General features: G+C 52.7%; 8 protein-coding genes across 8 annotated transcripts; 2 read left to right on the forward strand and 6 right to left on the reverse strand.

Annotated features, from left to right (window-relative positions):
* Positions 1–119: 119 nt before the first annotated feature.
* BDR25DRAFT_234163 (uncharacterized protein) lies at positions 120–1,488 on the reverse strand (the record flags this gene model as incomplete). The annotated part of the gene is made up of 2 exons (XM_033685469.1): positions 120–1,328; positions 1,378–1,488. 2 exons carry the CDS (start codon positions 1,486–1,488, stop codon positions 120–122), a joined length of 1,320 nt encoding a protein of 439 aa, XP_033544362.1.
* A 4,972-nt stretch (positions 1,489–6,460) lies between these two features.
* BDR25DRAFT_63218 (uncharacterized protein) lies at positions 6,461–8,404 on the forward strand. The gene is made up of 5 exons (XM_033698845.1): positions 6,461–6,748; positions 6,893–7,014; positions 7,063–7,612; positions 7,663–7,902; positions 7,956–8,404. The coding sequence occupies exons 1-5, from the start codon at positions 6,562–6,564 to the stop codon at positions 8,306–8,308; spliced, it is 1,452 nt and encodes a 483-aa protein (XP_033544363.1). The 5' UTR covers positions 6,461–6,561; the 3' UTR covers positions 8,309–8,404.
* Positions 8,405–11,207: 2,803 nt separating this feature from the next.
* On the reverse strand, positions 11,208–13,062 carry BDR25DRAFT_316855 (uncharacterized protein; the record flags this gene model as incomplete). Its single annotated transcript, XM_033691632.1, has 3 exons — positions 11,208–11,825; positions 11,919–12,704; positions 12,754–13,062. 3 exons carry the CDS (start codon positions 13,060–13,062, stop codon positions 11,208–11,210), a joined length of 1,713 nt encoding a protein of 570 aa, XP_033544364.1.
* Positions 13,063–13,495: 433 nt separating this feature from the next.
* On the reverse strand, positions 13,496–15,995 carry BDR25DRAFT_344885 (MFS general substrate transporter). Its single transcript, XM_033693989.1, has 3 exons — positions 15,540–15,995; positions 14,945–15,479; positions 13,496–14,777 (listed from the first exon to the last, which is right to left on the reverse strand). The coding sequence occupies exons 1-3, from the start codon at positions 15,734–15,736 to the stop codon at positions 13,938–13,940; spliced, it is 1,572 nt and encodes a 523-aa protein (XP_033544365.1). The 5' UTR covers positions 15,737–15,995; the 3' UTR covers positions 13,496–13,937.
* Positions 15,996–16,516: 521 nt separating this feature from the next.
* Positions 16,517–18,943, reverse strand: BDR25DRAFT_234278 (uncharacterized protein; the record flags this gene model as incomplete). The annotated part of the gene is made up of 3 exons (XM_033685474.1): positions 16,517–17,789; positions 17,841–18,076; positions 18,140–18,943. The coding sequence occupies 3 exons, from the start codon at positions 18,941–18,943 to the stop codon at positions 16,517–16,519; spliced, it is 2,313 nt and encodes a 770-aa protein (XP_033544366.1).
* Positions 18,944–21,444: 2,501 nt separating this feature from the next.
* BDR25DRAFT_344887 (uncharacterized protein) lies at positions 21,445–22,486 on the reverse strand. Its single transcript, XM_033693990.1, has 2 exons — positions 22,285–22,486; positions 21,445–22,237 (listed from the first exon to the last, which is right to left on the reverse strand). The coding sequence occupies exons 1-2, from the start codon at positions 22,343–22,345 to the stop codon at positions 21,546–21,548; spliced, it is 753 nt and encodes a 250-aa protein (XP_033544367.1). The 5' UTR covers positions 22,346–22,486; the 3' UTR covers positions 21,445–21,545.
* A 203-nt stretch (positions 22,487–22,689) lies between these two features.
* BDR25DRAFT_266975 (uncharacterized protein) lies at positions 22,690–24,080 on the forward strand. Its single transcript, XM_033687023.1, has 4 exons — positions 22,690–22,784; positions 22,836–22,874; positions 22,926–23,145; positions 23,205–24,080. The coding sequence occupies exons 1-4, from the start codon at positions 22,759–22,761 to the stop codon at positions 23,808–23,810; spliced, it is 891 nt and encodes a 296-aa protein (XP_033544368.1). The 5' UTR covers positions 22,690–22,758; the 3' UTR covers positions 23,811–24,080.
* BDR25DRAFT_291958 (Sybindin-like protein) lies at positions 24,079–25,238 on the reverse strand. The gene is made up of 3 exons (XM_033688627.1): positions 25,122–25,238; positions 24,945–25,067; positions 24,079–24,892 (listed from the first exon to the last, which is right to left on the reverse strand). Coding segments are annotated over exons 1-3 (468 nt in total). The 5' UTR covers positions 25,124–25,238; the 3' UTR covers positions 24,079–24,549.
* Between the last annotated feature and the right edge of the window lie 73 nt (positions 25,239–25,311).

Genomic DNA, 25,311 nt, shown 5'->3' on the forward strand with positions numbered 1-25,311 from the left:
ACCGTGGGTATAATTGAGGGAGAATCTGCGGTGCGGCACCGCTGTCATGCAATTCGGCTGCCCAGGTCCCAGGATGTAGGTATCCAGACATACGGGTTTGGGCACATCAGACGCGGTGGTCAGGGGATTGAAGACTCCAGAACTTTCTCTGTAGCCGTAGGGGGTCGATTGGCTTTATCCGCCCGTGTAAAGGTGACATCTAATTCATCTCCAACTTTCCACATATCCAGGTCTCCCTGCCATCGGACTAGTTTGACCTTGACATCTAGCTCTTCCTCGATCTTGACACCTCTCTTCGCTAGCTCGGCTTTCACGGCTTTAAATGCTTCGCCCTCGCCCTCCCTATCCTCATCATCGTCATTCGGGAAAATACCGTCCTTCGCCATTCTCGTGAGGTCATCGCAGGGCTCCATAGCGGCCCATACATCCTTAGACATGTACTTGACTCGCACTTCGTCCAGTTTGGCCGGGGTGTCGCCAGACAGTGGGTTGAGCATCAGAAGAGCGTGAACCACCACCTGGACCCAGTACCTGAGTCTCAATGGAAGAGATGATCCCGGGCGTGTGATATGGCGGTGCTGTAGCGAGGGTTTGGAGATGAAGTACAAGGGGATCGTGATACTTGAGAGCGCGAAGACGGAAGTAGAGAGGTAGGCGAAGAGAGGTCGTACTTCCAAGTCAATAAGCAGATCCAGCTTTGTATACAATTCATCTTGCGTCTCGACATCGTATGTGGGTTCTTCAGCGGGGTCTGAGAAGGGATAGTGGGTCGAGATACCAAAGGGATCGTCGTCTGAGGTCGGGAGAGCCGGTCCGTGATCCAGCGAAGGGTGAAGACTCATGTTTGCTGCTTCATAGAAATTATCGTCGTAGCCTTCGCCATCGTAATCCCATAGATATTCTTCATTGTAATTCCCGTTACTCCGCGTACCATGTACATATTCATTCTGGATGTCTTTGTCAACAATAGTCCACCACGACTCTCTCTCAGTTCTGCTAGGCGGATACCAGCGTAGGTTGGGGAAAGTGACCCAGTCCAACTCAATCTTCCGCAGCCACTTCAGCCATGTCTTCCCGGGATCAGATTCTGCAATAAGAAGGAGTAGCTTTTTGAGAACGAATGGTCCACAGCTCAAGAAGACGGTATGGTGTTTGAGCAGCACTTCGAGGGCCTCAGCGGCCACTTGGCGGTTGAGACAAATGCTATCGTGGTGGAGGACTACGAGGAAATTGGCAGCTGTGGGCTCGAAGTGTACGAGATGGCGGCGTTCGATCCGAGCGGCTTCGACGCCTCGGGTATCGAGGTTGTCGAGGACATTATTGTAAATCTCGTTAGAGTTAGCCTGAGATCCGGCAATATGATAGAGCTGCTCTCACCTGATCCCGAAGCTCGCGAGGCAACTGCAGGAAGGGGAAGACATCAGTGACTCTATCGGAAATGGAGGAGTCTGAGAAGGGTTCTAAAGGAGCTGCCTGAAGGGTTGTCATTTCCGTGGTAGTAGAACTGACTGCTTTTGAAGACGGCGGAATCGTGCCAGAGCCATTTTCTAGACTCATAATCTCTGAGACACTCTGTCTGACGCGCTGTGTTATTCTCGAACACTACCCCGCCATGCCTAGTCGTTCTATTGACGTTGAATTTCACGATCCGCGTCCGTGCTGCAAACACGTGACCTTCCCATGAGGTCTAGTCTTGAAATCTTAGACCGTTCCATTCTAGGCCTTCCAAGGTTGATACCTTTGCACTCCAAATGGGGATAAAGCCAACCTTGGGACTGTCCCCACACCGTCAGCCGTCAGAACCCATATCTGAACAACGGTTCGGATCGTGCATTGACCCATCCTTAACGTACGATACGATTTCGGCGCATGCTCCTGCAGGATGCCAAAAGTCCGTACAAATACTACATCTCAAGGGTCTCAAATGAATTTCGGAGTTGGCCGAATACATGTGCCAGATTCCTGGTTCGGCCTTGAGAAGAGACATCTCATCTCAACCTTGAATTCTCCGAAGATTGAGTGCAACAGCACTACTGCAGGGAGTTATGATTACATGTGAAAGCCGTGGAAGCCGTCGTGTTCGGTGGCAAAAATTTCTTCCATGTCTTCGAAATTTGGGGGCCGGCGAGGCTGAATTCCTCCATCTGTGAAACCGAGGATAAGGAGAAACTCACTTTCCTATCTACTGGCTTCCGTGTTGGGAAGGAGTGAAGTAGGTTCGGCAGTCTTTGTCTACCTTCGGTTTTTGCAAGGAAGTTTGACCGAGCGGGCCATGTTCAATCATATTCCCGTGTTGTCTATCAGAGGCGCAACCATGTACCTTGTCTAGTTTTGGGAGCAGTGGCACGGCAAATATCCTCAACAGTACCACCAGTGAACGTCAAACGGTAGAAGACGGATGGGTCGACACACGACAGGCATTTAGTCGTGCATCTTGAAATGCCCGTGTAGATGACCCCGCAACGTGTAATCCTGATGCGGTCTGAAGAGTGGGAGCGATCCTGCAAGTATTCTGAGTGGCTGAGATCGAACACAGAGTTCAGAGGGAGTACAACAACGTGTTCTACTCCTTTCCAGATAGAATGGTGGTTCTTAGAGGGAACTGTGCTCGAGTCGGATATCTGAAAACGGGCACATGATTAGCGAGGTGGGGTCCTAACATGAATTTTGATGTTTTGCTGCCATATAGAAGGAACTGAATGTAGTCTAAATATGCCGCTTGAAGATCGATAGAACTGACTTCAGACACAGCAGCTCTTGGCATAGGGGGTCCACAATTACCCTACGAATGTACCGATGCGGTGCTCACTTTCAATGTTTCAAACACTCACTTGAGCAAACAAAGGCTAGCCTGACAACATAGAACTCAGACGACACCGCAGACTCAGTGTACAAGCTTAAATGCGGAGCTTGATCCCGGTCCAGGGAAAGACGATATCGACATCGAGACTGAGACCGTTACAGGGTATGAGAGATGGGAGCACACGCACATGTACTCCTCTGGCAGAGGACAAGACACGCATTGACACCTGACACAAAGCCGTTCCAATTGCAAACCGGGTCCCTGGGTTTAGATATGGTCGCACACTCAAGCCTGGGTGAGAGCAAAATATGGTGGACGCAACACGCCATGTGCGTTGCTGTATGACTTGACCTCGCTTCGGGCATGTGGAAACGGAGCCTTTCAAGTGCCTGTTGGGCTGTTCGATGACAGGTAAGTATTGAAGGGATGCGGCTGTGTTCAATCTCAAGATTTTTGTAGCAACAAAGGAGGTCATCGGGGCTCAGACCCCTGTGTTCACTGTAAGCACCTACGGATGTTCCTTTCTCATGCGTTCTGACGCGCCCTGAAAGGTTAGGTGCTGAGACGGGGAGGCAGCCGTCCATCGGTGTAACCATGTGACTTGAGTAGCTGATTGCTCTTTACCCTTCCTAAAGCACGTGTTCTACTCAGTTCCACCCCGAGAGAACCGGCCAAAAGGGGGGCAAGACATATGTGTGGATGTTAACATATGGTTGCATGAAGAAGCCACGATGTGTCATCTAAAGCAGTGTTTCCGAGAAGGGAACATACAATCGTGGCACTGAAGCATGTAGCCAGGTGGAAGAAGAGTAAAGTCTGTGGTTTTAGGATGACAACGCGACGGCAGCTGCTAGTCCCGAAGACATTGGAAGGTTTTGCTTGTGCTACTCAACATGTCTCTTGAGGCAAAGCTCCGACTGGCGACTTTAAGCAAGAAGTCAACCCTTGCCGGGACAGCTGCCGGAAATCAAGCAAAGCCTCACCGATGGCGGTTACCGTGCGCTTGATTTGCTGCAGTGTCATGTCAACGTGACTTAAGGAGATGCCGTGCTACCCCCTGGCATATATGTGGCAACCAACAAAAGCAGCTGTCGAGCTGTCGAGTCTGCATTCTGCAACACGTTCTGGCGACACAGGGATCATGTGAGTGCAACTGGGAAAGTCCATAGTTCCGAGTCATGAATGGCACTGGGATGCAACCGGCCACCGAGGATCAGGCAATTTCGCCCTACGAGACACGAAACGGGACTTGAGAGAATGAAACTTGCAACAAGGGTCGCCTGCCATGGCCCATGGATACAACCATGACCCGGACGCACTCGAGAACACAGGTGCATCTTCACGGTAAGCAGCATTCCTGCAAGCGAGCCAATTGCCGCGGCGCAATTGGTAGGGCAAAAGAGGCTGTGTATCTGTCGAAGTTTTGGCAAAAGTCCGGGAGCAGAGGTTGATGTCCCGGAGTAACTCTGGCAGGCACCATCTGGACGAGGGTCGTGATCGGGGGGATCAGAGGCCACAGGGGTAGGAGGTGTTCGCGCCCTGGCGGAGGAACGAGGGCTGTGTGCAGGAGAGCATCGGGAGGATATTGATGGAAAACGTGGGCGGGCGTGGCCGCGGCGACGTGGGATGATGCCATGGGCGCGTCTTGCTCCTGCTGGCCGTGCGCGTCTCTCACCACCACTGTCCTGTGCCGTGGTTGGACGTGCGGAGTCCCTCTTCGACGCCCATGGGTGGAAAGGGGACTCGACCGCCTCCACAAAACTATTATTTTTGGATCTTCCGTTCCAGGGTTCCTCGAGGCGCCGGCAGCACCTGCGCCAGCACGCTGGGGGGGGGGGGGGGGGAGGGGGAACGTCGCTGCTCAAATGCTCGAACGAGCGATTTTGGATCGAGGCTGGGGAGTAGAATGGCCATCAACGACGTTTACTTGCTTCTGCGGGAGGGGTCGCCAACACGCGCCTCTGCCTCTGCGACGGCGTGGAGGAGCCCAGCGGGCCACGAGGGCGTGTACATGGCGCTGCATCGACAGCGGGTCGACGGGCGGCGAGCACGCAAAGGGCCACTGGGGCTGCTGGCTTTGTATGGCTAAACAGGCGACGTGCCAGAAAACCTAAAATCCTTCCCACGTCCGCTTGCCGTCTGCCGCCTCGCTGCTCCTCCGTCCCGTGCGGTGCCAATCCCCATCTGCTGCCAGGCATCCTGGAATAATTATTGCGCGCCCGAAGGAACGCTGCGTGTCTGCTGTCTGCTGTCTGCTGTCTGCGTGTCCGCTGTTGCCGTGCTGCCCTCAGGCTCTTGTCATCCGGTCTGACGCACCCGTTCGCGCGCGAGGGCCGCTGGCCGTCGTGCCCAGCAGCAGCGCATATTAAGTGCGACTAGCCGCCACTAGGGGCCTGGTGAGATACACGAAGCCTTGATTGAACGATTTCCCACGTGCGGGCGGCTTTGTTCTGGGCATATGCACAAGCATTAATTGGCTCCCAAAGTGCCCTTGTGGATCGCTCTCCGTCACCTCTCCGCCGAACCTCTCTTTTCTTGACTCCATCCCGACCTGTTGCACACACGTCCAGACTCCAGCCCACCTGCTCCCTCGTCCTGCGTTCCGCTCCAGTGCAATTGTGTTCCGTCCGCGCCTTTGGGTCTGTCTGAGTCCGTCTATGCAAGGCACGCTCGCTTTCATTCAGCCGGCTTCGAGACGACAACTGCGACCGTCCCTTCCTCTGTCTTTCTCCTGCTCCTGCTCTGCTTCTGCTCCAGGCCATGTCCTCGACTCGGAAGTCTGCCATACCCTCTTGACTATTTTCCGTGTCTTCAGTACAGCAAGCCGAAAGGACTCTCCCGCTGGACTCTGACTTTCTTTTCTCAGAATACCACCTTGGCCTCCATCTTCCTGTACGACCTGACCATTGCGCCACTCCGCAGCTGCTTTGGCTACCCGTCCTCCAACCCTCGATTCCTGGACCAGCAGTGCCGCAGCGCCTCGCCCGCCGCCCATCTGTAGCACTCACTCACCGGCCCACCACGCCTACTCCTCCACGCCTGCCCAGATTCCGCTATCTGGACGCGTGCGCCTTCCATCACCAGCAGCGGCCAGCCCTGTGAGTGCTCCCGCCGTAGCTTAGTCCTGGAGGGGAGAGACCTGCAGCCACGTCCATCTTGGCTGTGACGACTGTCTCCAAGCTCCATGGTGGAAGCGTAGAGGGCAACGCGGCTATCTCTCGTTTGGCCAGAGGTGCTGCTGCAAGCCGAAGAGAAGACAGCCATCGGCGCCATCACCTGGCCCGCCTCAAACCTGCTGGAAGGAGGTACCCTTGTACCTACCCCATTCCTGGAGTGGTGCGCGCACGTCGTCGTCTGCTCCTTCTCAAGAGATCGATCTTTCCTTGGCAGAACGAGATTTAGTTTGCCCCGCCTCAAGTGAGTGCCGTTCTGGGAAGGGTAGCCAGCATCCCGTGCGCCAGGACCATTCACCCCTCGAATTCTCGCGTTCACCACGCTCCGCCCTCATTTTCTTCCTCCCTTCCTCCCTCCCTTCTCTCCTCTCTGACCTCCGCATCCTTCCGCTCTATCTCTGCTCTTGCTTCTCCATTCTCCCCCCGTAGTGTGTGCAGCATTCATCGGCCCCGCATCCCATTGGCCCGCCGCCTTCACTGGCGTACTCTGCATCACCTTGCCTACGCCTCGACTTCTCTTCGAAATTCACGTTTCGGCCGCGCCGTCGTGCAAACGGCTCTGCAATTGTCTTTTTGTCGGGCACCATGGAATCTATGACCCAGCAACGACCACCTGCCCCCAGCAACGTGTCTCAGACCCAAGCACTACCGTCCATTGCTTCTTTAACAAGCACACTCTCCCCTTCAGAGCAAAGCCCTGTCCGCCTCAGACAGCACTCAGAAGCTCGCGAAGCCCGCGACTCAGGTAATTGGTCCATCTCTCAAAGCAAGCGTAAGCAACAAAATCTTCTCTACCCTTTTTTCATTACCTTGAATTTCAACCATCAATGAATTTCTCTCCCTGACTTCGTCATTCACTTTGAATTCCGTTCCCACCAACTTGCTCTGAAAATATTGAGTTAATAAGTTGTTACAGACTCGTCAGGTGTGTCGAATACTATGGGTCTCCAGCTGCAGACCATTTTGAATGCCGAAGATTCCCCCTCACGAAACTCGGTACCAGACACGCCCTCTTCGGCCAAATATCCGTCACAACAGGTGAAAATTCCCACACTCTCTACCACATTTAATGCTAATGTGGTGCAGGCCAATGCATTGCCCTCTCTCAACCAGGGGTTCGACAACCGTTTGAGTTTCGAGGCTGGATCGCATTTTGATTCGCGACGCAGCAGTGTTGACAGCCGGATGAACGCAGGAATGGCTCACTTGGCAGTCAGTCCGTCCTCTCCTTATGACAGCCAGAACGCCTCTCGGGTTTCCCTTGTCTCAAATCTCCAGCAACAGCGAGGCATCACAACCGCTGACCAACGACCAAACGGTGGGACTCCACTCTCTCCATTGGGGCCTCGGACCGGTTTACGTGCGAACCATCCTCCTAGGAGGGCTCCTGTGATTAACCCTAACCCACGGAGTGTCTCTGGCATGCCAGATCCCATGGCTGCTGCTCCGACGAAAGGTTATGCTTGGGCTTTCCCGGGTGATCTTGAACCCGAGGACAGACGAGGGTCGAGCAGCGGTGAGTCCAGCAATGAGCGCTCAATTCCCTCGCGCCAAAACAGCTTTGCCACATCCATCAACAGTAGCATCTTTACAGCCGACTCAAATATTCCGGGAGGGCAGAAGAGATTCGAAGACGGCATGCATATTCCTATCTATCTTCGTACAGACAGTACTGACTTCAGGCAGATATTCCTACCACGCATCACCACTCTATGCAGCATCGCAACGTCACAAACCTTCAGAGTGCAGATCTCCCTAATAGTCCAGGTAGTGGAAACTACAGTCGGACTCCAGAACTCCGTGTTAGCCACAAGATGGCAGAGCGAAAGCGGCGAAGCGAGATGAAATCGCTGTTCGATGAATTGAATGGAATTCTACCAAACTCTCCTGGAAGCAAGTCTAGCAAATGGGAAATTCTAACTAAGTGTGAGTTTGAATTGCAATCAATCCTTATGTCTACTCTGCTCACATGTCGTCAGCAATTGAGTACATTAAGACTCTAGGTAGAGCCCATGAGGCTGCGCGTGCTGAGAACGCGAGACTCCGACCTGATGCCGAATATTGTCGAAGAGCCCAAGAAGAGAATGAACTCTTGCGTAATGAGCTAGCTTCTGTGTGGCAACATCTTCGTCGTGTTGAGCCTGGAAATCCCCACGTTTACGGAAGCATGACAGGCATGCTAGCACAACAACATGCACAGACTCCAGCTGCGACGACGACAATCCTTCCGCCACTGCAACATCAACAGCAACAAGCTCCACAATGGGCTCCACCTCCTACTGCTATGCAGGGTGTAGAGTTTGCCGGCCCTCGTCCTTATGAACACCGCTAAAGCCGTTACTTGAGCAGCCGCTTTGGGGTCTATCATAATTCGCATCTGGAGCTCTGTACACTAGCATATTTCCGACTTCTGTATCCCCTACTACCGACGGATTTTGACCGCCATTCCACATCATATATGCCTTCATACAAAAGCCGCGCCCCGTCGTAAACGGCGTTTATTTCTTTGCATCATGAATCGAAGATGCTGTTGCACCTACACTTCGTTGAGGCAGGAAACATTGCCCTCCCTCGCTTTTTCATTTGTTTTTGCGGTTATATGAGGAAGGCAAGGTGGTTGTTACAACTGGGCAGGAGCCCTGGCTATACACCCCTCTTGAGCTTTATTTTTTCAGCACGAATCCTCACTCGCGATGGTCGCCTCTCGGCCACAGAGCTTTCCTTCAGCGTGGTTTACGGGAATTTTTTTCCGGCAAGATTTGGCGGCATGACGCATCGTATCTGCGCTTCTCTTCTATTTGGAACTAGTTTTCGACCTGGTATCTTCACCAGGATGGGAATGGATCGGGAGCAGGACTTGCTGCTCAAAAAGTATGTTTCGGCTCATGTATCCTAGCGGGCAGGGTTTTGATGGAATAAAGGTGGCTTGATGGATATGGCTGGGCTATTATGGGATGGCGTTATTTACCCTTGCAGTGTCAGACATTTTTTTTTCGGCCTTTAGCAGGACAAAGGAGCTTCAACATCATAGATGGATGGATGGACTTGAGACTCGATCGCGCTCCTTTCTGCGCAAAGGAAAGCTGCGAACGTTTCAGACATAGCTTGAAGCAGTTGTTGTTTTCTTCACATTTTTCTAATTGCACGTCATGCTTTTCTCCACTTGTTGCTTTGGGTTGTTTCGTGCGTTAGCCGTTTGTTGCTAGATGGAGCCAAGTCCCAAAAGCCGAAAGCCACAAAGAGTATATTTGTATTCGGCTTGGTCTAAAACGAGGCGGACAACTCCACATTTTGATTGAATCGAGACACTGACCATGATTCAGACACGGATCCCTCGACCCACTTTCCTCCCCCAGTCTCCACGCTCCTGGGACGACAGGTCACCATGTAGTGATTTCTTTGGGAAGGTGCGAGTTTGAAACTTCCTGAGGCTGGCAGTGGATGAAAGTTACCGAGTTGTTGGTTTGGTCAGGAGGGTCTGGGTCCACATGGAAGTAGAGGAACGAGACGTGCAGTTGAATGGATGCCGAGGTCCCACCACCACAGCTTGCTTCTCCACCCTCGAGGTTGAATAGTTATTTGTCAAACCTTCTTTTGACGGGACGATAAGGTTCGTTGAGGTGATTGAAGATGGAATGGTGATGAAGAACTCGTAGTGTGAGAAATCGTGGAATGTGGAGTCAACCTCCATGCAGGAGATTTCCGTCCTGCAGTGCCTTTTTTTAGTCTTCGTGTTTCTTTGTCCAACTATTTCTTTGCTTCTTGGCCGACGATCTGGCTCGACGTTGACGTTGCGTTAAGCTTGCTTTTCTGAACCCTGTCATCAGCTCCTCAAGCGTCCCGGATGACTGACTCGAGGGCTGGGGCGGGGGTTTACTTTTTGGAAGGTTTGACGTTCAAGGGTAGTTACCCTTTTGGGGCCAGAACGGGTGGATGGAGCTGTCGGATGGTGAAACGCGGAGGCAAGGCATGCTTAGGCGAATGCCACTACTTGGAAGCGCCGCCGTACTTGCCTTTCTTGTCTCGTCTGCTCAAGAGGGGTGCAGGTGGAGAGGCGTGGACTGAAATCCCAGACATTATTGTATTGTACTTATGCTAAGATGCATGTAAATGTACGCGTGTGCATATAATATTATGCACTCCCCATCACTTCGCTACCTCAACCCTCATCTCCAAACCCCGATATGATATAATATCACCATATCAAGCCTCCGGCGCCTATTTCTTCAGCTATTATACCTCCAACTGTCTCTAATATACCGCCAGCATCCCGACGACCCCAACCACCATCCGGCAACCTTCCCCCTTCCCCGTCCCCGTTCCCGCGGCCTGGCCTTATCTCTCCGATCTCGCCGTCCAGCCTAGATTTTCAGATTCAGATCTCGGACAGCCATCACATCATGCGGAACTGCGGGAAATGGCGAGCATAACAGTCTCAGAACGGTCGAGAAGCCGGGGGAAGGGTCTGTGCTAAGACATATATGTCATTCATTTATAGAGATGACATTGGCGAGAATTAACTCGGGACAAGAGAGATTTTCGTGAAGAGCCGAGACATCGATCCATGGGGAAAATAACGTTCACGCGATTGATTTCTATCCTATAACGCAAAGACGATTCTGCGGAAGCAAACCACCTGCCGCCTTTCTGGTAGAGCCGTAGAAGACAGCTACAGCACACAGGCAGACAGGAATGAGTTTACAAAAGGTACGTTACTTTGGTGCCAACGCACGGAGAATAATTATTTTCAGTTATAGAAGAATCGTGCGCTCAGCCTCAGTCCCAGAGCAAGCAAGGTGCTGCATCTGTAATAGCCTCTTTCAAATGCCAGAGGCATCCAACACATCCAGCCAGGCCCAAATCCCCGCATCAAGATTTGGGTCATACTGAATGCAGCTGCGAACAGCTCCAAAACGGGACAATTTGCCAAGCAAAACCACTGGATATCGTAACCAATCACATCAGATTGTGTTGTTCGCTGCACTGTGCTGTGCATGCAACATTGCGAAGAAAACATCAATGGGAAACAAAAAGAGGAATACAAATGGAAGTAGGAGATCCCAAAGAAAGACCGTTGTATCTGGGATAGTCGTAGTTACGCCGTCCGCCCCAGTCATTATAAGCATAAGCTCGTTAAGGCCGTGCGATCGTTTGTCAACATGCCGTCATCCCAACAGGATCAGCCAGTGTCCAGATTATGTCAAGTGTAGTGTCGCATCTTGTATAACCGCCTAGAAGTCCCAGAATCCCTTGGATTCTTGCGGCCGGTTTCCCGGAGCTTTGGGAGGTATTGCGACATAATCATCGCCTTCATCGCCAATGGCCCAATGGCGACCGTCGTCTTTGCGGCCCCCCATGCCGTTTCCGGTGGTCTTGACGCCAACAGTCGATGTGTTCACGTTTTCCTTTTTCGATTGCTCTGGTGAATCTTCGTATAAGCCCCAATGGGCATTAAGGCCCTGGAGTACTTTCTTGCGATCCTCGGGAACATGTTTGACATTGCCATTCCCGTTTCCATTGAAAGTCGTCTTCTGCGGTCCCGGGCTGTGATCGGTCATCTCCCACTGGCTACCAAAGTCTTTCTTGCGGTTCTCGTTCTTGATGGTGGTGGTCACATCCCCCAGAGGACGTTTGTTGTCACCCTTGTGAGCATCTTCGCCCTCGTCGTCCGAGGTGGAGTGTAGAACATGATCCTTGTAGAGGCCAAGACCGTTGTTGTGAAGACGACCTTTAGAAGTGTTTTCCTTGCGGGGTTCCGTTGGGGCGCCGTCGTCAACAAACTCGAAATGAGGGTCCGCATCCGGACGCGCTTTGTGGACTATTGGACGACGAACAGGAGACGTATCAGCCTGTAGGACAAGGAAAGTTAGCAATTATGGGGGGGGGGGAAAGGCAGAGGGGGGGAGTAAAGTGAGATCCTCAATCTGAACGTGGGGACTAACCTCATCGTCGCTCCACCCAAAGTGTCGAACGGCCTGTGCCAGGATTTTCAGGTTCGTCTTCTCGGGGGTGACGAAGTCTTCGAAGTCCCACTGTGACATGTGCTTGGACTTGTGCTTCTGGCGTGCCGTCTCGCGCACTTTGGGCGTTGCTTGTTCATCCTCGTCATCCCCGAAGTTAAAGTGGTCATATTTCTTAGAATTGGTCTTGACGCTCATTGGCGTCGGCATAGCCTTCTCCTCTTCAGTCTCCCCAAACAGGCGGTTGGGCTTGAAATTTGTGCCGCCACCTGATTTGACTGGGATGCGCGCTGCCTTCTGCGGGGAAGGAGCGGTACCCACTGGGGAGGGTGACTCTGGCTCTTCCCCGGCAAACAGCTCCGAGTAGTCACGTGGAGGAGGCTTCGCTGATTGGGCCCGAGCTGCAGAGGGGCGGGCATAGGTGCGATCCTGGTTGGTATCGCGAGGCTGGAATAGAGACAGCGTAGCGTGGGGATCGTTCATGGCGTTGCTAACGGTGCTCCTCGAGCTCGCGGGGCGCTCCGTCACAACAACCTCGTCTGCGCCGCCCCGGGAAGTGGTCGAGCGTCGGGACGATGCAGCAGACTCAGGCTGTGCGACCAGGGCTGAGCTCGAAGCAATAAGGCGCGATTGATCCCTCCCATCTCGAATGGGCCAGTTGCGAGCGCGCGCACCGATGACATCGATCTGTTTCAACAGCGAGCCCTGGTCCCAATAAAGGCGGATTTGCGCAATGTCCTTGTTCTTATCGAAGTGCACGATGTGAACCTGCCTCGAATTAGCGTGAGCGAGCGAGGACATCACACAGCCAGCTCACCATGGGGAACGTCACGATCCTGTCGGCAACGAAGTTGTCGTCGAGCCCGGGCAGGAAGGCGCCACCGCCCGAGATGAATTCGATAGTCGTCTCCACGTCTAGACACAGTCCATTGGCGCTCTCCACGGCCCCTATCACCTTCTCGGCCTTCTTCTTGAGGAGCTTGTCCTGCACCGCGAGGTGCTTGAGAATGGCGGCGGGCTCGTTGAGGCTGGTCAGGGTCGTGATGTAGTGGAGGGACGCGTTGTCGGAGAGCGCGGCGGATGACGGGCTACCCAGAAAGGCTTGGTACTTTGCGCTGAGCGACATTGCGGACGCGCAGGCGGGGAGTAGCTGGATGGTCGGTAAGTGTGCTGGAGTCTAACTGTGCGTGTCGAATAGATACTGGGGGGCGAGGGTGGTGGTGGTGGGGTGCGAGTCGTGATGTGGGGAGTCTGCGCGAAGTCCAACTGTAAACAACCCGAGGGTGAGGGAAGGAGTGTTATGAAGTGAAGGCGCGGTGCCGGGGAACCTAGGGAGAAAGGAGTCGCAGCCAGCGCAAAAAATGGACAGGCCAGGAGGAGCAGCACTACGGCCAGCAGGATGAATTGCAGCCGGCCTATGCAGGGGAACCTCGTCCCTGATTAAGTGAAGACGACCCGCTGCCACCCGCTGAGTCGCTGACCTGCCAACGACGCCACATCCACTGTGGCATGCAGTGACGCGCCTGCGACGCTTCCCGCTTCATAAGGCAAAGACACATAGTTAAGCTCGAATATATTCATCACTACACGTTCAAAACCCCCAACCCGCCGTCCAGCTATCTACAACCCGCGACAGAGACCGCCCAAGCCCGCCAGAGTGCGGTGTGCTTCACAACAACAGGCGGCAGTTAGTCGCGTTTCAGATGCAAACAAAAAGATGCCAAGCTCGTATCCCGCCGTGAGCCAGCGACCACTCAGAGCCTTTGACACGTGCCAGAACGTAAACAACATCGAGAGCCAAACAGAGAAACTTCAAAATGAGTGTGGGTACTAATGTGAACAACTCCGCAAAACCATCATTACATACCAACACAGCCCGCAATGAAAACCCGCTCCCTCCATCTTCACTATTGATGTGAAATTCGGGCCGAGGAAGCTCAGGTGTCCCTTTAGGGCACGGTGTGTCCTTGAGAAGTACCACCGTGGAGAGACCCCCCGCCCCTAGCCTTCGGGGTTCTTCTCCGCATCAAAGCACGTCTCCCAACAGAGCACCTCGCTGGGGAAATCTCGGTCCACGCTGGGTCGTTCCCTGACAAACCATGCCAAACCCGCTCCAACAAAACCGAATAGAGTAAGGCAGGTCCACAGAGCGTAGTTCGTCGTTGCCACGCTGAAGTCGCCGCTTAGATAGAAGCTGGCCCCGCTAACAGCTACGGCCAAGGCCTTGAACAGGCTCGCAGCCTGCATCATCCCGACCACCGTGCCAGCTGAGAAGGCATCGGGAGTCGTGTTGAGCACGAGAAGAGAAACAAGAACCGATGCTCCTCCCGTGAGGACATGTTTGGCCAGGATAGCCGTCGTTGATGTGAGTGCAGCAAGGAGGGTAGAGCAGGCCGCAACCAAGGCAAGGAGAGGTGTCGCAACATATATGGCCGGAAATAGGAGAGAAACGGAACGGTATAGCTTCAACAGGCCATACTTCTTGATTAGATGAGGAACAGCGCGGAGTATGGCCAGGCCAGCAACACCACGAACAACGAGGACAGTAAGACCCAGCCAATTGCAAGGAATGCCCATGCCGCCATGCTGGGTGCTGCTGTGGCCGAGGTGGGGAAGTAAAGCATCGAAGGTGGACGCATGGAGGGAGAGGAGAGAGAAGGAAGAGAGCAAGATTAAAAGAGAGGGCGCTTGCAGGAATTGGCTAATAGAGATACAGTCGGGCCGGACAGAGTCCACTACACGAATGAGCGGTTCATTCGATTCGGCATCAGAGAGGAAGGGCGCTTTTTCACAGTCGTAGTTTGATCCACTTGCTCGCTGGTCGGATTGTAGAGGCAATGTCTGTCAGATATTAGTACACAATGCCGCGGATTTAAGGAGGGGCCTGCCATGTCATGCGCTGGCTAACCTGAGCAGGAGCCTGCTGTGGGATAATGACGATGGTTAAAAGATTTGAGAGTAGGAAAGAGGAAATTATGCGGATGGATTTCTAAGAATGAGATCCCTACCTCTTGAAGCATAATTGATGCCGCAACAGCGATTATGAGCAGAATAGTCCCACAAGCAATCTGCGAGCTCAGGATTGGGAACTTCTGCCAGACTACGGTCGAGGCATTGGTGCTTTCTGAGACCAGTCCTTGCACGATAGGCCCGATGGAGCCGCATAGGGCAATGAGAGGAAGCCGGGCTACGTTCTTCGCTCTTCCAGATGCATTGGTGCTGAGGTCGCCTATCATCGTAAGAGTCGTCACCGCGATGGTTGAACTAGCTAAGCCGGCGACGAATCGGAAGATCGTGCAGCTCATAAGGTCCGTGGCAAATCCCATGCTCAGACAGCAAACGCACATGGTCCACAACCCTAGCAGAGACACACGACGGCGTCCAATGCGGTCAGAGAGATATCCCCAGAAAATACCACTCGTACCACCAAATGCATATGCGCAATCCAAGATGCTACGAAGGTAGGACGTAGATAGATTTCCGCAGTAATCGTCGTTCGAAATGAGCATCTGCAGTTGCGGTTGGAGGCTCGAGGCCATGATGCTGGAGTAAGCGGCTGAGGGTTAGCGTGACTCTGAGACAAAAGACATGTGCCACACGTACGCTTCGGCAAGGAATATCACATAGACTAGAGTCAACTGCCTCTGTCGAGCCTTTGTTGTCGTCTCCGGCACTGAGACAAGTTCCTGATCATCTTCCCTCGTATCCTGTTCAGGCTCTTCGCTCAATTCAACTTTGTCATACTTCGCCAATTCCTTGACGGGTATCAGAGATCTGGTGCGCCTATGAAAGCCTAACATGATGTTGGATGGAAACAACAGGCCTAATTGGAATAATGACTGGGAGTGATATTGAGGGCAATCTCGAAGTCTAGGAACGCGACCGGCGCGGCCTATTCGAGATGTGTAAGGACAGTGGTGGCCACTGAGGACCAAAGGCTGTTGGAAAGAGTGACAAGAAAGTCCAGGAAGACAATCAAGGGAATGACAGGCTCCGCCTCGACACAGAAGGTGGAGAGGTTGAAGAGGGCCGCATCGCGAGGGGGAAGAGAGGTCTTGAAACGCCCGTGCGATACGAGCTCCGGAATTGGCCTAAGCGCCAGGCCATAAATTGATCAATGGAGGTCACATGAGGTTACAGGTGGGCACGCATCAATGAGAAATCACACATTTGCAAGTTCTGTATTTCATGTTTCCGATCATTTATCCATTGCAGAGCCATGCAAATACAAGACTTGAGCGAGGTGCTTCCCTCCACATACTCCCGCTTCTAGTTTACACTCCTGAACCATCTCAACCCTGCCCTCCACAATTAAAGGAAAGAGAAGGGGGGGAGGTACAAAAATCAGTCCGACCCATAAGAATCAAGGCCAATTGTTTTTGGGTTTTCTGTTTGAACGTTCCATATAGCAAATACCTGTGCCACTACCATATGGACGATAATCAGACTTGCATTCTGCTTCACTTCGACGCCCAAATCCTCAAAATCATATAAAGGCCGTTGCCGTATCAAAAGGGATAAACAGTAAACAAACAGATCGCTCAATTAACAGTTCAACGAGTGGGATATCCTGTATCCCATTACTGCCCATTATCGAAGCCGCTCATCATATCGTCAAAAGCGTTCGACAGAGATGGCTCAGCGTAGAGGCTGTTGTCAAATTGGCCTCCAAACTGATTCAGCTCCGGGAAAAAGTCGGCGGTTGTGTTCAGTCCCATGCCGTTCCCTTGAGCAGCATCGAACAAAGTGAAGTCTCCGGTAGGCGGACTAAAGTTGGTCATCCCATCATCAAAGCCTTCATCCAGGTGCATCTGAGGAGAGAAAAGAGTCACATCAGGCTGAGCACCAGGAGAAAGGTGTGGAAGGCCATGAGGAACAGAAGTATTGACAGTGAATGGACGGGTAAAGTCAATGGACTCAAAATTGTCGAAGCCAGTGCTCATGGCAGGAGTTGGCTGCTGAAAACCAGTATTAAAATTACCGGGGATCCCGCAATTGAAGACATCGTTGTGGTTAATGACTGCATCTTCAGGAGTGACGGCATCGTCAAAAGAAGTCGGCTCCGTGGGTGAGTGCCCAGAAGAGTATGTAAGAACCGACCCGTCTGTTGTTACAGAATCTCTTCGGTAGTCATCCTCATGAAAACCATTGGCGCTCAAAGCAGGGGTGCCAAAGCCATACGAATAGTCGAAATCAGTCAGCGGCAACGCAGGAGAAGGCGCAAATGGAGTCATGGGAGTCGCCAAAGCTGATGTAGGCGTACCCAAGAACGGGGTGAGGGGGGTAGGAGGGCTGCGTTCACTTCCGGCAATGGTGGCCTTCTTTCGTCCGTTGCTCTTTGAGCGAACGTATTCCCATCCGTGGGCTTTCTCCATATGCTGCTTGCAATTGGATTCTCGTTTCGACGCATAAGTGCAAGGCGGGTACCGGCACTTATACTGAGGAGGTGCAGATGAATGCTTATCATTCACATGTCTGTCGCGTTCCTTCTCGGTTGGCCAGCCGAGATCATAGTATTTGCACTTCTCCTCCGTACATTTCCAGGGTCGCGAATGAGTCTTCTCGTGTTTAGTGAGATCACACGGCCTCTTGAATTCCTTCTTGCAATCACGGCAGACGTGCATGACATCCCCGGGCTTATCAGATTTTCGTCGTCGAGCCATGGAACGAGTGACATCTTCATCGTCCATCTCATCATCAGACAAGGCACGCTTCGTTGATGGGAATCCACGGTAGGAATCCTTGGAAGGACTGCCTTCGTTGATGGGAATGACCTTGCCATTCTTGTGGCGGACAAGCTCGGCGGGACGGCCATTGTGACTCAACCCCCCACGGAGGGTGATCTTCTCTTCACTGGAAAGTGTTAGATCAGGCATAACTTCAGAAAGGTTAAGGGAGCCATACGGTGAATAATCCATGTCGTCAAGTTCTTCCCCATTCGCCTCTTTTTGTCGTGTGGCGGCCATAATTGCTGCGTAGCGACGGATCTGTTCGATTAAATCGAGAAAGTAGTTGTTAGTATAAGGGCGGTCGGACGGTAAGCGTTGATCTTGCTCCGGAAGGCAGTCGACAGTCGTGATCAAAAGTTGGATCGATCGCTCACAGAAGCGAAGATACGAAGTCGGTGTCGCCGAGAACTCCTTTACGCCACGGAGAATGCAATGAGCTTTTGCAATCTCAGAAGAAGGACGGATTCCACTTACCGGTGCTAGGAAAATCAGAGTCTTCTCAAGGTCTCGGAGGTTCGAGATATTCTTATCCCCAATGCGACGGGGAACGTCCTCGATCAAGGGATGAAAGTCCTTCAGTGATTCCTCGGCGAGGATAGGCTTGATGATGTGGTCGTGGATTTGTTTACAAGCATACTCACCCAATGTATGCTTATCCTCCGATGCGTCAAGTGCCGAGAAGGAGCGAGTGATGGCCGAGTGTGTCGAGGTAACAGAGGTGGAAATGGATCCACCAGCACTCGACCGAAGGGAGCGATAGTCGCCTTTATATATGTCAGAGGGCTGTGCCTCCATGAGGGGTAAGAGCAAAGAAGCCTTACCGTATTTTGACCCACTGACGCTGGAGCCAAGACCGCTATCTGAAGCGTGATCGTGGAGGCTTCGTTCTGCGGTAGATGGCTTGCGGTCAATGTCCATAGGCGTAGTGTCAAGGCTTGTGTTGTCGAGGAGGAAGCTTGGTAGAGGAAGCACCTCAGGATCGTTCAAGATGCTGGCCGACTTGCTTCCAGCCAGTTTCTTCTCAATATCCTTTAAGAAGTGTGCAACATGAGGCGGCGGGCAGTCATGGAGCAGTTCTTGAAGGCTCTCAGTGCTTGTGGGAGAACGTCGTGGCATATGATGACGGTTCTCCAGGTCGCAGAGGTCAGATGGGATAGACTTCGGTGACGAGAAGGTACCACACTTGCGCAGTCGCATGCTGTGGGTGCTGAGTGGAGTACCCTGGGGGTCGATCACCTTAAGAGGAGAGCGGCGGGGGTGAGTCCTTGTGCCCGACATGTTGAGTGTGACTGGACTGAAGAAGAATTGCTCCTGCATGAGAGTGCAACAATCAGCTCGCTGCTCCAGCTTGGGGTGCTTCCAGGTCTATGACTCACTGGGGAAGCGGTGCTAAGTTGACCAGTTTAAGCGTGATGGTCGGATGAGGAACCGACGCCGGGAGTCAGAGATATCGCTCCGGGAGAAATAGATGCACAGCCTTCCGAGAGAAGTGACCGAAGTAGATGGCCGGTGACCTATTGCAGGAGGACTACGCTGCCAAAACCCCTCTCTGGGGAGGATATGATGCGGCAGGCTAGAAGGTCAATGTCGCATCGAGAGGGGTGAATGGTGTGCCAACGGGATGGAAGCCGTCGAGATGGGAAAACAACAGGTGAATTTGAAGCCTGGAGCAGACAAACAGAAAGGGCGCGGGTAGGAAGCACGGTGGTGCAGCCCTGGGGAGGTAAAGGTATAAGAGGGCGGCGCAGTCCGACTTGAGAACGCGGGAAAGGGTCCAGGTGCAGCTAAACAAGGGCGGGTAAAGTGCAAAAGATGGGGTGACGAGGCCTGAGGACAGAGGCTGACGACAGGACGAGGAACGGAGGGTTGGATATGTCGAGAAGGAATGGGGACGACGGAGAAGCAATGGAGCTGGAAGGAGGAAGGCTGTTGATGAGTCGTCTGCAACCCTTCTTGGCGGTTGCCTGGAAGCTAAGCCCCATCGCTCAATAATCCGCGTCTGCGCAATACGAGCAGTGCAATTATTCGCTGCAGCGCACAATAACATGGCCGTTTCTGACGCAACTGATGGATCGACCGTACGAGAAGAACGCCAGGAGGCCGTCAGTTCCCTTGCTCTATTCGCCGTGAGAGGAAAATTGTGTGAGGTGTGTCGTAGGTTTGGAGATGACGAGGCCCGCCTGTTCACCACCCAAGCCCGTGCCGCACCACCCAAAATGGACCTCGACCAGCGGTCAGTACTCCTGCGGTCGTTACAGAAAAGTGCATTACTTGTCCATATGGTCCCCCACTCCATTCGACCACTTCGACCGAATTGACCGGTGAACCCAAAGAGCAGGAACCGCTGCAGACGACTGTCAGGACGGCGCATCAATTGGTCCGTCGAGGCAGGGGGTTGATGCCGGTGGTGGCTTGCCTGAGGCTGTGAGTTGGACGTTGCGCGAGTGGCGAGTGCAACAAGCCCTCACCGGATCCGTGGGGCCAAAACTTGGCCCCCAGACTGGCCATTGGGTTTGGTTTTAAGTCCCAGTCCTTCCTGCCGTTGTTCCGGAGAAGGGGGGCCAGTGCGGGACGCTTGGAGAGACATTGCAAGGGCTGGGGAACAAGACACTGAAGGGCGACTGTGGTCGTGTGAAACAGGGAGAGGGACTGGCATCCTATTGGCTGGCACTTTGAACATATGGAGAGGTTTAAGTGAGTCCGGACACCCTGATAATCAAGCTTCGCATTGTTGAACAACCTAATCCGGGGGAGTGTGTGTGGAACTGGTACCACAAGCATCCTGTGAGTTGTTACCCGAAATCCAGCGGAGAGTCAAAGAGAGCCCCATCGCCCAAGTGGCTATCCAGTGTGTTGCTGATACGACGTGGAGGAGTCGCTGCCACATGCAAGCTAGTATGAGTTTCAACTTTCCGTCGTGCTGGAGAAGGACAGATATCAAAGTCTGTGCCTGTGTGGAACAGAGACTGGAAAGGCATCCCATTCGCTGACGGCTTTAGTCTGGCAAGGAGTTTAGGAGAATTATATCACCCGAATCATACTCCGTGATTTTCAAGAGTGTAGAACCGTGACTGCAACCGGCATTCAACTAAATCTTAGTCGGGGCATTCACTCCTTCCGCAATGTGATATCATCTAATTCAGGACGGGAACCCTTTCCTCAAAAGTCTCCGCTGGATCCTTATCAGGAATATTTCTAGATCTAGCCTGCACAGTTAACATAGCGTAGTATAGTTTAACGCGTGATCCTCAGATAATGCTAACTCCCTCCGCAAAAGTGGAACCAAGTTATAAATATTAGGAGAGAACCATACCCATGAAAAAATATACTCCAAAATTTTAGTAAGTAGTTTGTGAGATCTTCACTCCTGTGTTGATATTGTGCAGTGTTCACTCACACACCATTGCTACATAACATCTATTCTCAACAATACCGCACAACGGAGTGTTATTTAGAACAGTGATGGGCATCTTCATTGCGCCTTCCCCAGTCCTGGCAAGAGGTAAGTGCAATTTTCCTGCTGTCGCCGTTGCATTATAAGTTCCAACACATTACAAAACTTTAGGGATAACATGTTTAAAAGAGATGTTTCGCGATAGACGAGCATTGTCAGTACGAGGTCTGTTAGTAGCCTATCCCAGTATCTCAACCTCACTGTGGGGAATATCTGGGGTGGGCTATAAACAGCGTCTGAACCTACTTACAACCAAGCTTCAAAGTGATGCTCCTGGAACGCCATGTAAACCAGCAGAGTGTCCAATGGTTTATGAACTCCCTCCCCTGGGTTTCCGTCATAACCCGTGATCCAAAACATCCAGTACTCAGAATCGGTCATTAATCGTTATTCTAAACGCCGAGTCCCTAAAATCAGTCAAGCACTTCACCGTGGGCGGCGAGCGCGAGTTTGCGCAATGGTGCGCGAGTTGGCGCGCGCATTGCTAGATTTTGGCGACAAGACTTCAGGCGCAGCAAGCTTGCGCGAAGCTGCGCGAGTGGTGCGGACGGGAGCTGGGTCTGCGGCAGCAACACGGGGGTTGCGAGGAACAGGTACATTCCGCGGTGCTGCGGCCCTGGCTCTCTTTTTAGGGATGGAAAGTTGGTGGTCTGCCATATTCTCCTTGTCCGAAGCCATTTCATTGCTTGATCTCTTCACGCCGCGGATTGGTGCCTGCTTTCGGGACTGTGTCGGCTGCGAGGGCTGGATTTGTTGTGGATGGATTTGTTGACGCGACTGGGTTTGTGGGCGTGGCTCTGTTTGCTGACGCGACTCGGCTTGCTGGCGTGGTAGGACTTGCTGAGGTGGCAAACCCGGTGGTAGAGACGCAGGAGCAGAAGGAGCAGCAGCAGTGCGGGTAGGAGCAGGACGTGCAACCGGGCGAGTACGCTTGGAATTGATAGCTGGTGCCTTTGAAAGGGCGCTGGTGGCCTTGGAGGCAGTCGGGTCAAGCAGATCCATAATCTTCATGTTGCGCTTATTGTTCGGGATACGATTGACGCGACGCTCTAAGCGCGACCGGAGACTGGCGACCTGGGCATCGTACATTGCAAGCAGTTTCTCCTTTCTTGCGGCCACTGGCTTGCGTTAATCGAGGTTAATTCATGGAGCAGGAAGCCCTTACACTCGAGCTCAAGGTTGGCCCGCATGGTGGCTTTTGCTTCAGCAGTAAGGACGAACGACATGTTGACGAGAGCAACGCGTCGGAGGCAAGTCGAATAGTGTGGAAGTCGTATTCGGACGAGGCAGGGTGACTTGGAAGTCTCAAAGCGTTGTTAACGGGGTGGCAATTAGTATGCTGGTGCTTGCTCGTGCTTGCTGAGGGGGTGGTGAAGCTTTGGTGAGGAGCAAGAGAGACGCAGAATCGGCCTGGGTTTTGATCTGAGCAGCTGCTTAGCGCCTTGGCCGGATGATATAACGGGGCTGCCAAGTTCAGCCACTACGCGAAGTCCCGTGCCTGCTTCCCGCCAAGCCAGGCCTGGAGCTAGTTGTCTGCAGCGGCAATCGTGCTGCTCAAGCACACCCATCCCAGAAATACCTCGCCTTTTCCCACGACAACAGCCTTAATACCATTCCCCCCCCCCCTCCAGCTTTCAAGATGGTGCTGGAAGCTACCATGATCGTGTAAGCTCCTGCTTGGCCTCACCTTCTGCACAAGATGCTGACTACCAACAGGGCGGATAACAGCGAAAGCAGTCGGAACGGAGACTATGTGTATGCCCCCCCTCACCTTCTATTCGAATGGCCAGCGCTAATCGATGACAGCCCGTCGCGTTGGGAAGCTCAAGCTGATGCTATCAACCTCATCTTCTCTGCTAAGACCCAAGCAAACCCGGAATCATCCGTCGGCCTCATGAGCATGGGAGGCAACACGCCTGAGATTCTCACCACCTTGACCACTGATATTGGCAAAATACTTGATGGACTCCACCGAACTAAGATAAAAGGAAGTTCCCATTTCTCGACTGGAATTAATGTGGCCGCGGTATGTTCATGGCTGTTTGCCGATGCTTTACAGCTCCATGATTGCTAATGTGTTCATAGCTAGCGTTGAAGCATCGTCAAAATAAGTCTCAGAAGCAGCGTATAGTCGTGTTCACCTGCAGCCCCATCGAAGAGGACGAAAAGGCCTTAGTCAAACTGGCAAAGCGCATGAAGAAATCCACAATAAGCATCGACATCATTGCGTTTGGCGAGCTCAGTGAGGATAACCTAAAGAAGCTTCAAGCCTTCAGCGAGAACTGTCAGAGCGCCGAAGGATCTTATCTCGCGATAATCCAACCCAGCTCGAATCTGCTCAGCGACTCTCTTGTTACCACACCAATACTCGGCGGCGATGGTAGTGCAGGAGGTGCAGGCGCAAGTGCCGCCCGTGCCGAAGGAGGCGAGAGTAGCGGAAATGCATTTGAATTCGGAGTCGACCCGTCGGTAGACCCTGAGCTGGCACTAGCTTTGCGGATGAGCTACGAGGAGGAGAAGGCAAGACAAGAGAAAGAGAAAAAGGCAAAGGACGCTGCAGAGGGCAAGTCGGATCTAGGGCAGATTGCAGAGGGTGACGAGAAGCAACCGCTATTGGACGAAGACGGCCAGCCTAGCGGAAGCAAGAACAAGGATAAGGACGGTGATCCGGACGAGATGGATACTGCATAAATGGTGTCATGCAATTTCTTGGGCTATGGTCACAACCGAATCATAGAAGCACTTCGGGCGTCTTTGGTGTATGATAGTGATGCACTTCGCCGTCGGGCAACGTATCTCACGGACTCAGGGGGTTCTTCTTGTCATACCTCATCCATTCCAGCTTTACATTGCTCTCATCTCAACAGTTGCATCACAGTGCCATCATTCGATGAAGCTAGCACAAGCACACAAAGAGCATCGTTCACATGTGCAACATTGCAGCATTGTATTAAGCTTGGCTGATTATTATGTACAGACTTCAATGAATGCACATGACTGCTTTTTTGAAATTCAAGCGATTCAAGGTAACAGCATCATCCCTAGCTAGCAAGAATGCAGAGTGTAAACATGGGTTACTTGACTCCCACACGCTTTCAACCCCGAGCCGGGTTCCCTTTCACTTCCCCCCCCTTTCAAACGCTAGAGTCCCTCCTCAAAGCCAGATTCAGTGTTCTTCCCTTCCTGCATAGATGCAGACAGGTTGGGGAAGATCCATCAAAAGGATGGGCAGACTGGAGAGAGGCTCCCGATCAAGAGTCCTGGACTGGAGGAGTCATTTTCGGATGGAAGAAGCCAGATTGAAGGCGTTCTGGTGACATAGACAGGAGGGACAGTGTGATCGAGGTAGCTAGATGCTGATAATGACACACAGTATCAAATTGCATCCATCCAGACTGGTACGGGTGTAGTCATCATCAATATTTGCTCTTCAACTCCGCACCTTCACAAAGCCGTCCAAGCCACGATCAAACTTCTCACACCGAATCGGCATCTCAACGGTATAGAACGGATTTTTCATGACGAAGTCCGCATAGAGTTCGTAGATCTTGCGCATCATACTGTCAATGTTCGGTTGCTGAGGCTCGGTGAACAGCAGGAACTTGGTTCCGGTGAGAGTCTGAAAGCATTGCATGCGGAAATGGGTGGATTCGAGCACCTCGAGACCGCTAGGTCGTCCGGAGAATGGGGAAGGGGCAAGGACGGCAGCAGTACTGGAGGGATTGACAGGTGCTGGCATGGCAGGACAGAGCTGCTTAGTGATGGCGTGCATTCTGAGAAGTGCACATTAGACGAAAGAGTGAAACTGTGGGCAGGGAAGCGTACCCGTGAAAGGAACCCGCCAGCATTAGATAATCGTTGCTTGTGAGCTTACTCAGGCCAGAATGGAACTCGCGGTTGTATATGAGTCCACCAGCTTTGCTGATGATGAAGAGCGCAAACACAACCCTGAAACCACTAAGCTTGCGCAACGTGGGGGGGGGCCGGAGCAATTGAACTCACATGTTGACGGTTGGTAGAGGGGGTTCGACTGATGGGTGTGGGCACAGGCGAGAGATGACAGCTAGCAGTACACCCGACGCGGCATATTGTATAGTGCTCGTCAAAGCGGTCAAGAAGTTGCGTAAGTAGTCTGATGAAAATGACGATTGCTGGCGCACGGGACCGTGGTGTTGGACCTCACCGCCTTGGT

This window comes from Lindgomyces ingoldianus (assembly GCF_010093535.1).
Source record: "Lindgomyces ingoldianus strain ATCC 200398 unplaced genomic scaffold BDR25scaffold_29, whole genome shotgun sequence".
Taxonomy (NCBI): Eukaryota; Fungi; Ascomycota; class Dothideomycetes; order Pleosporales; family Lindgomycetaceae; genus Lindgomyces; species Lindgomyces ingoldianus.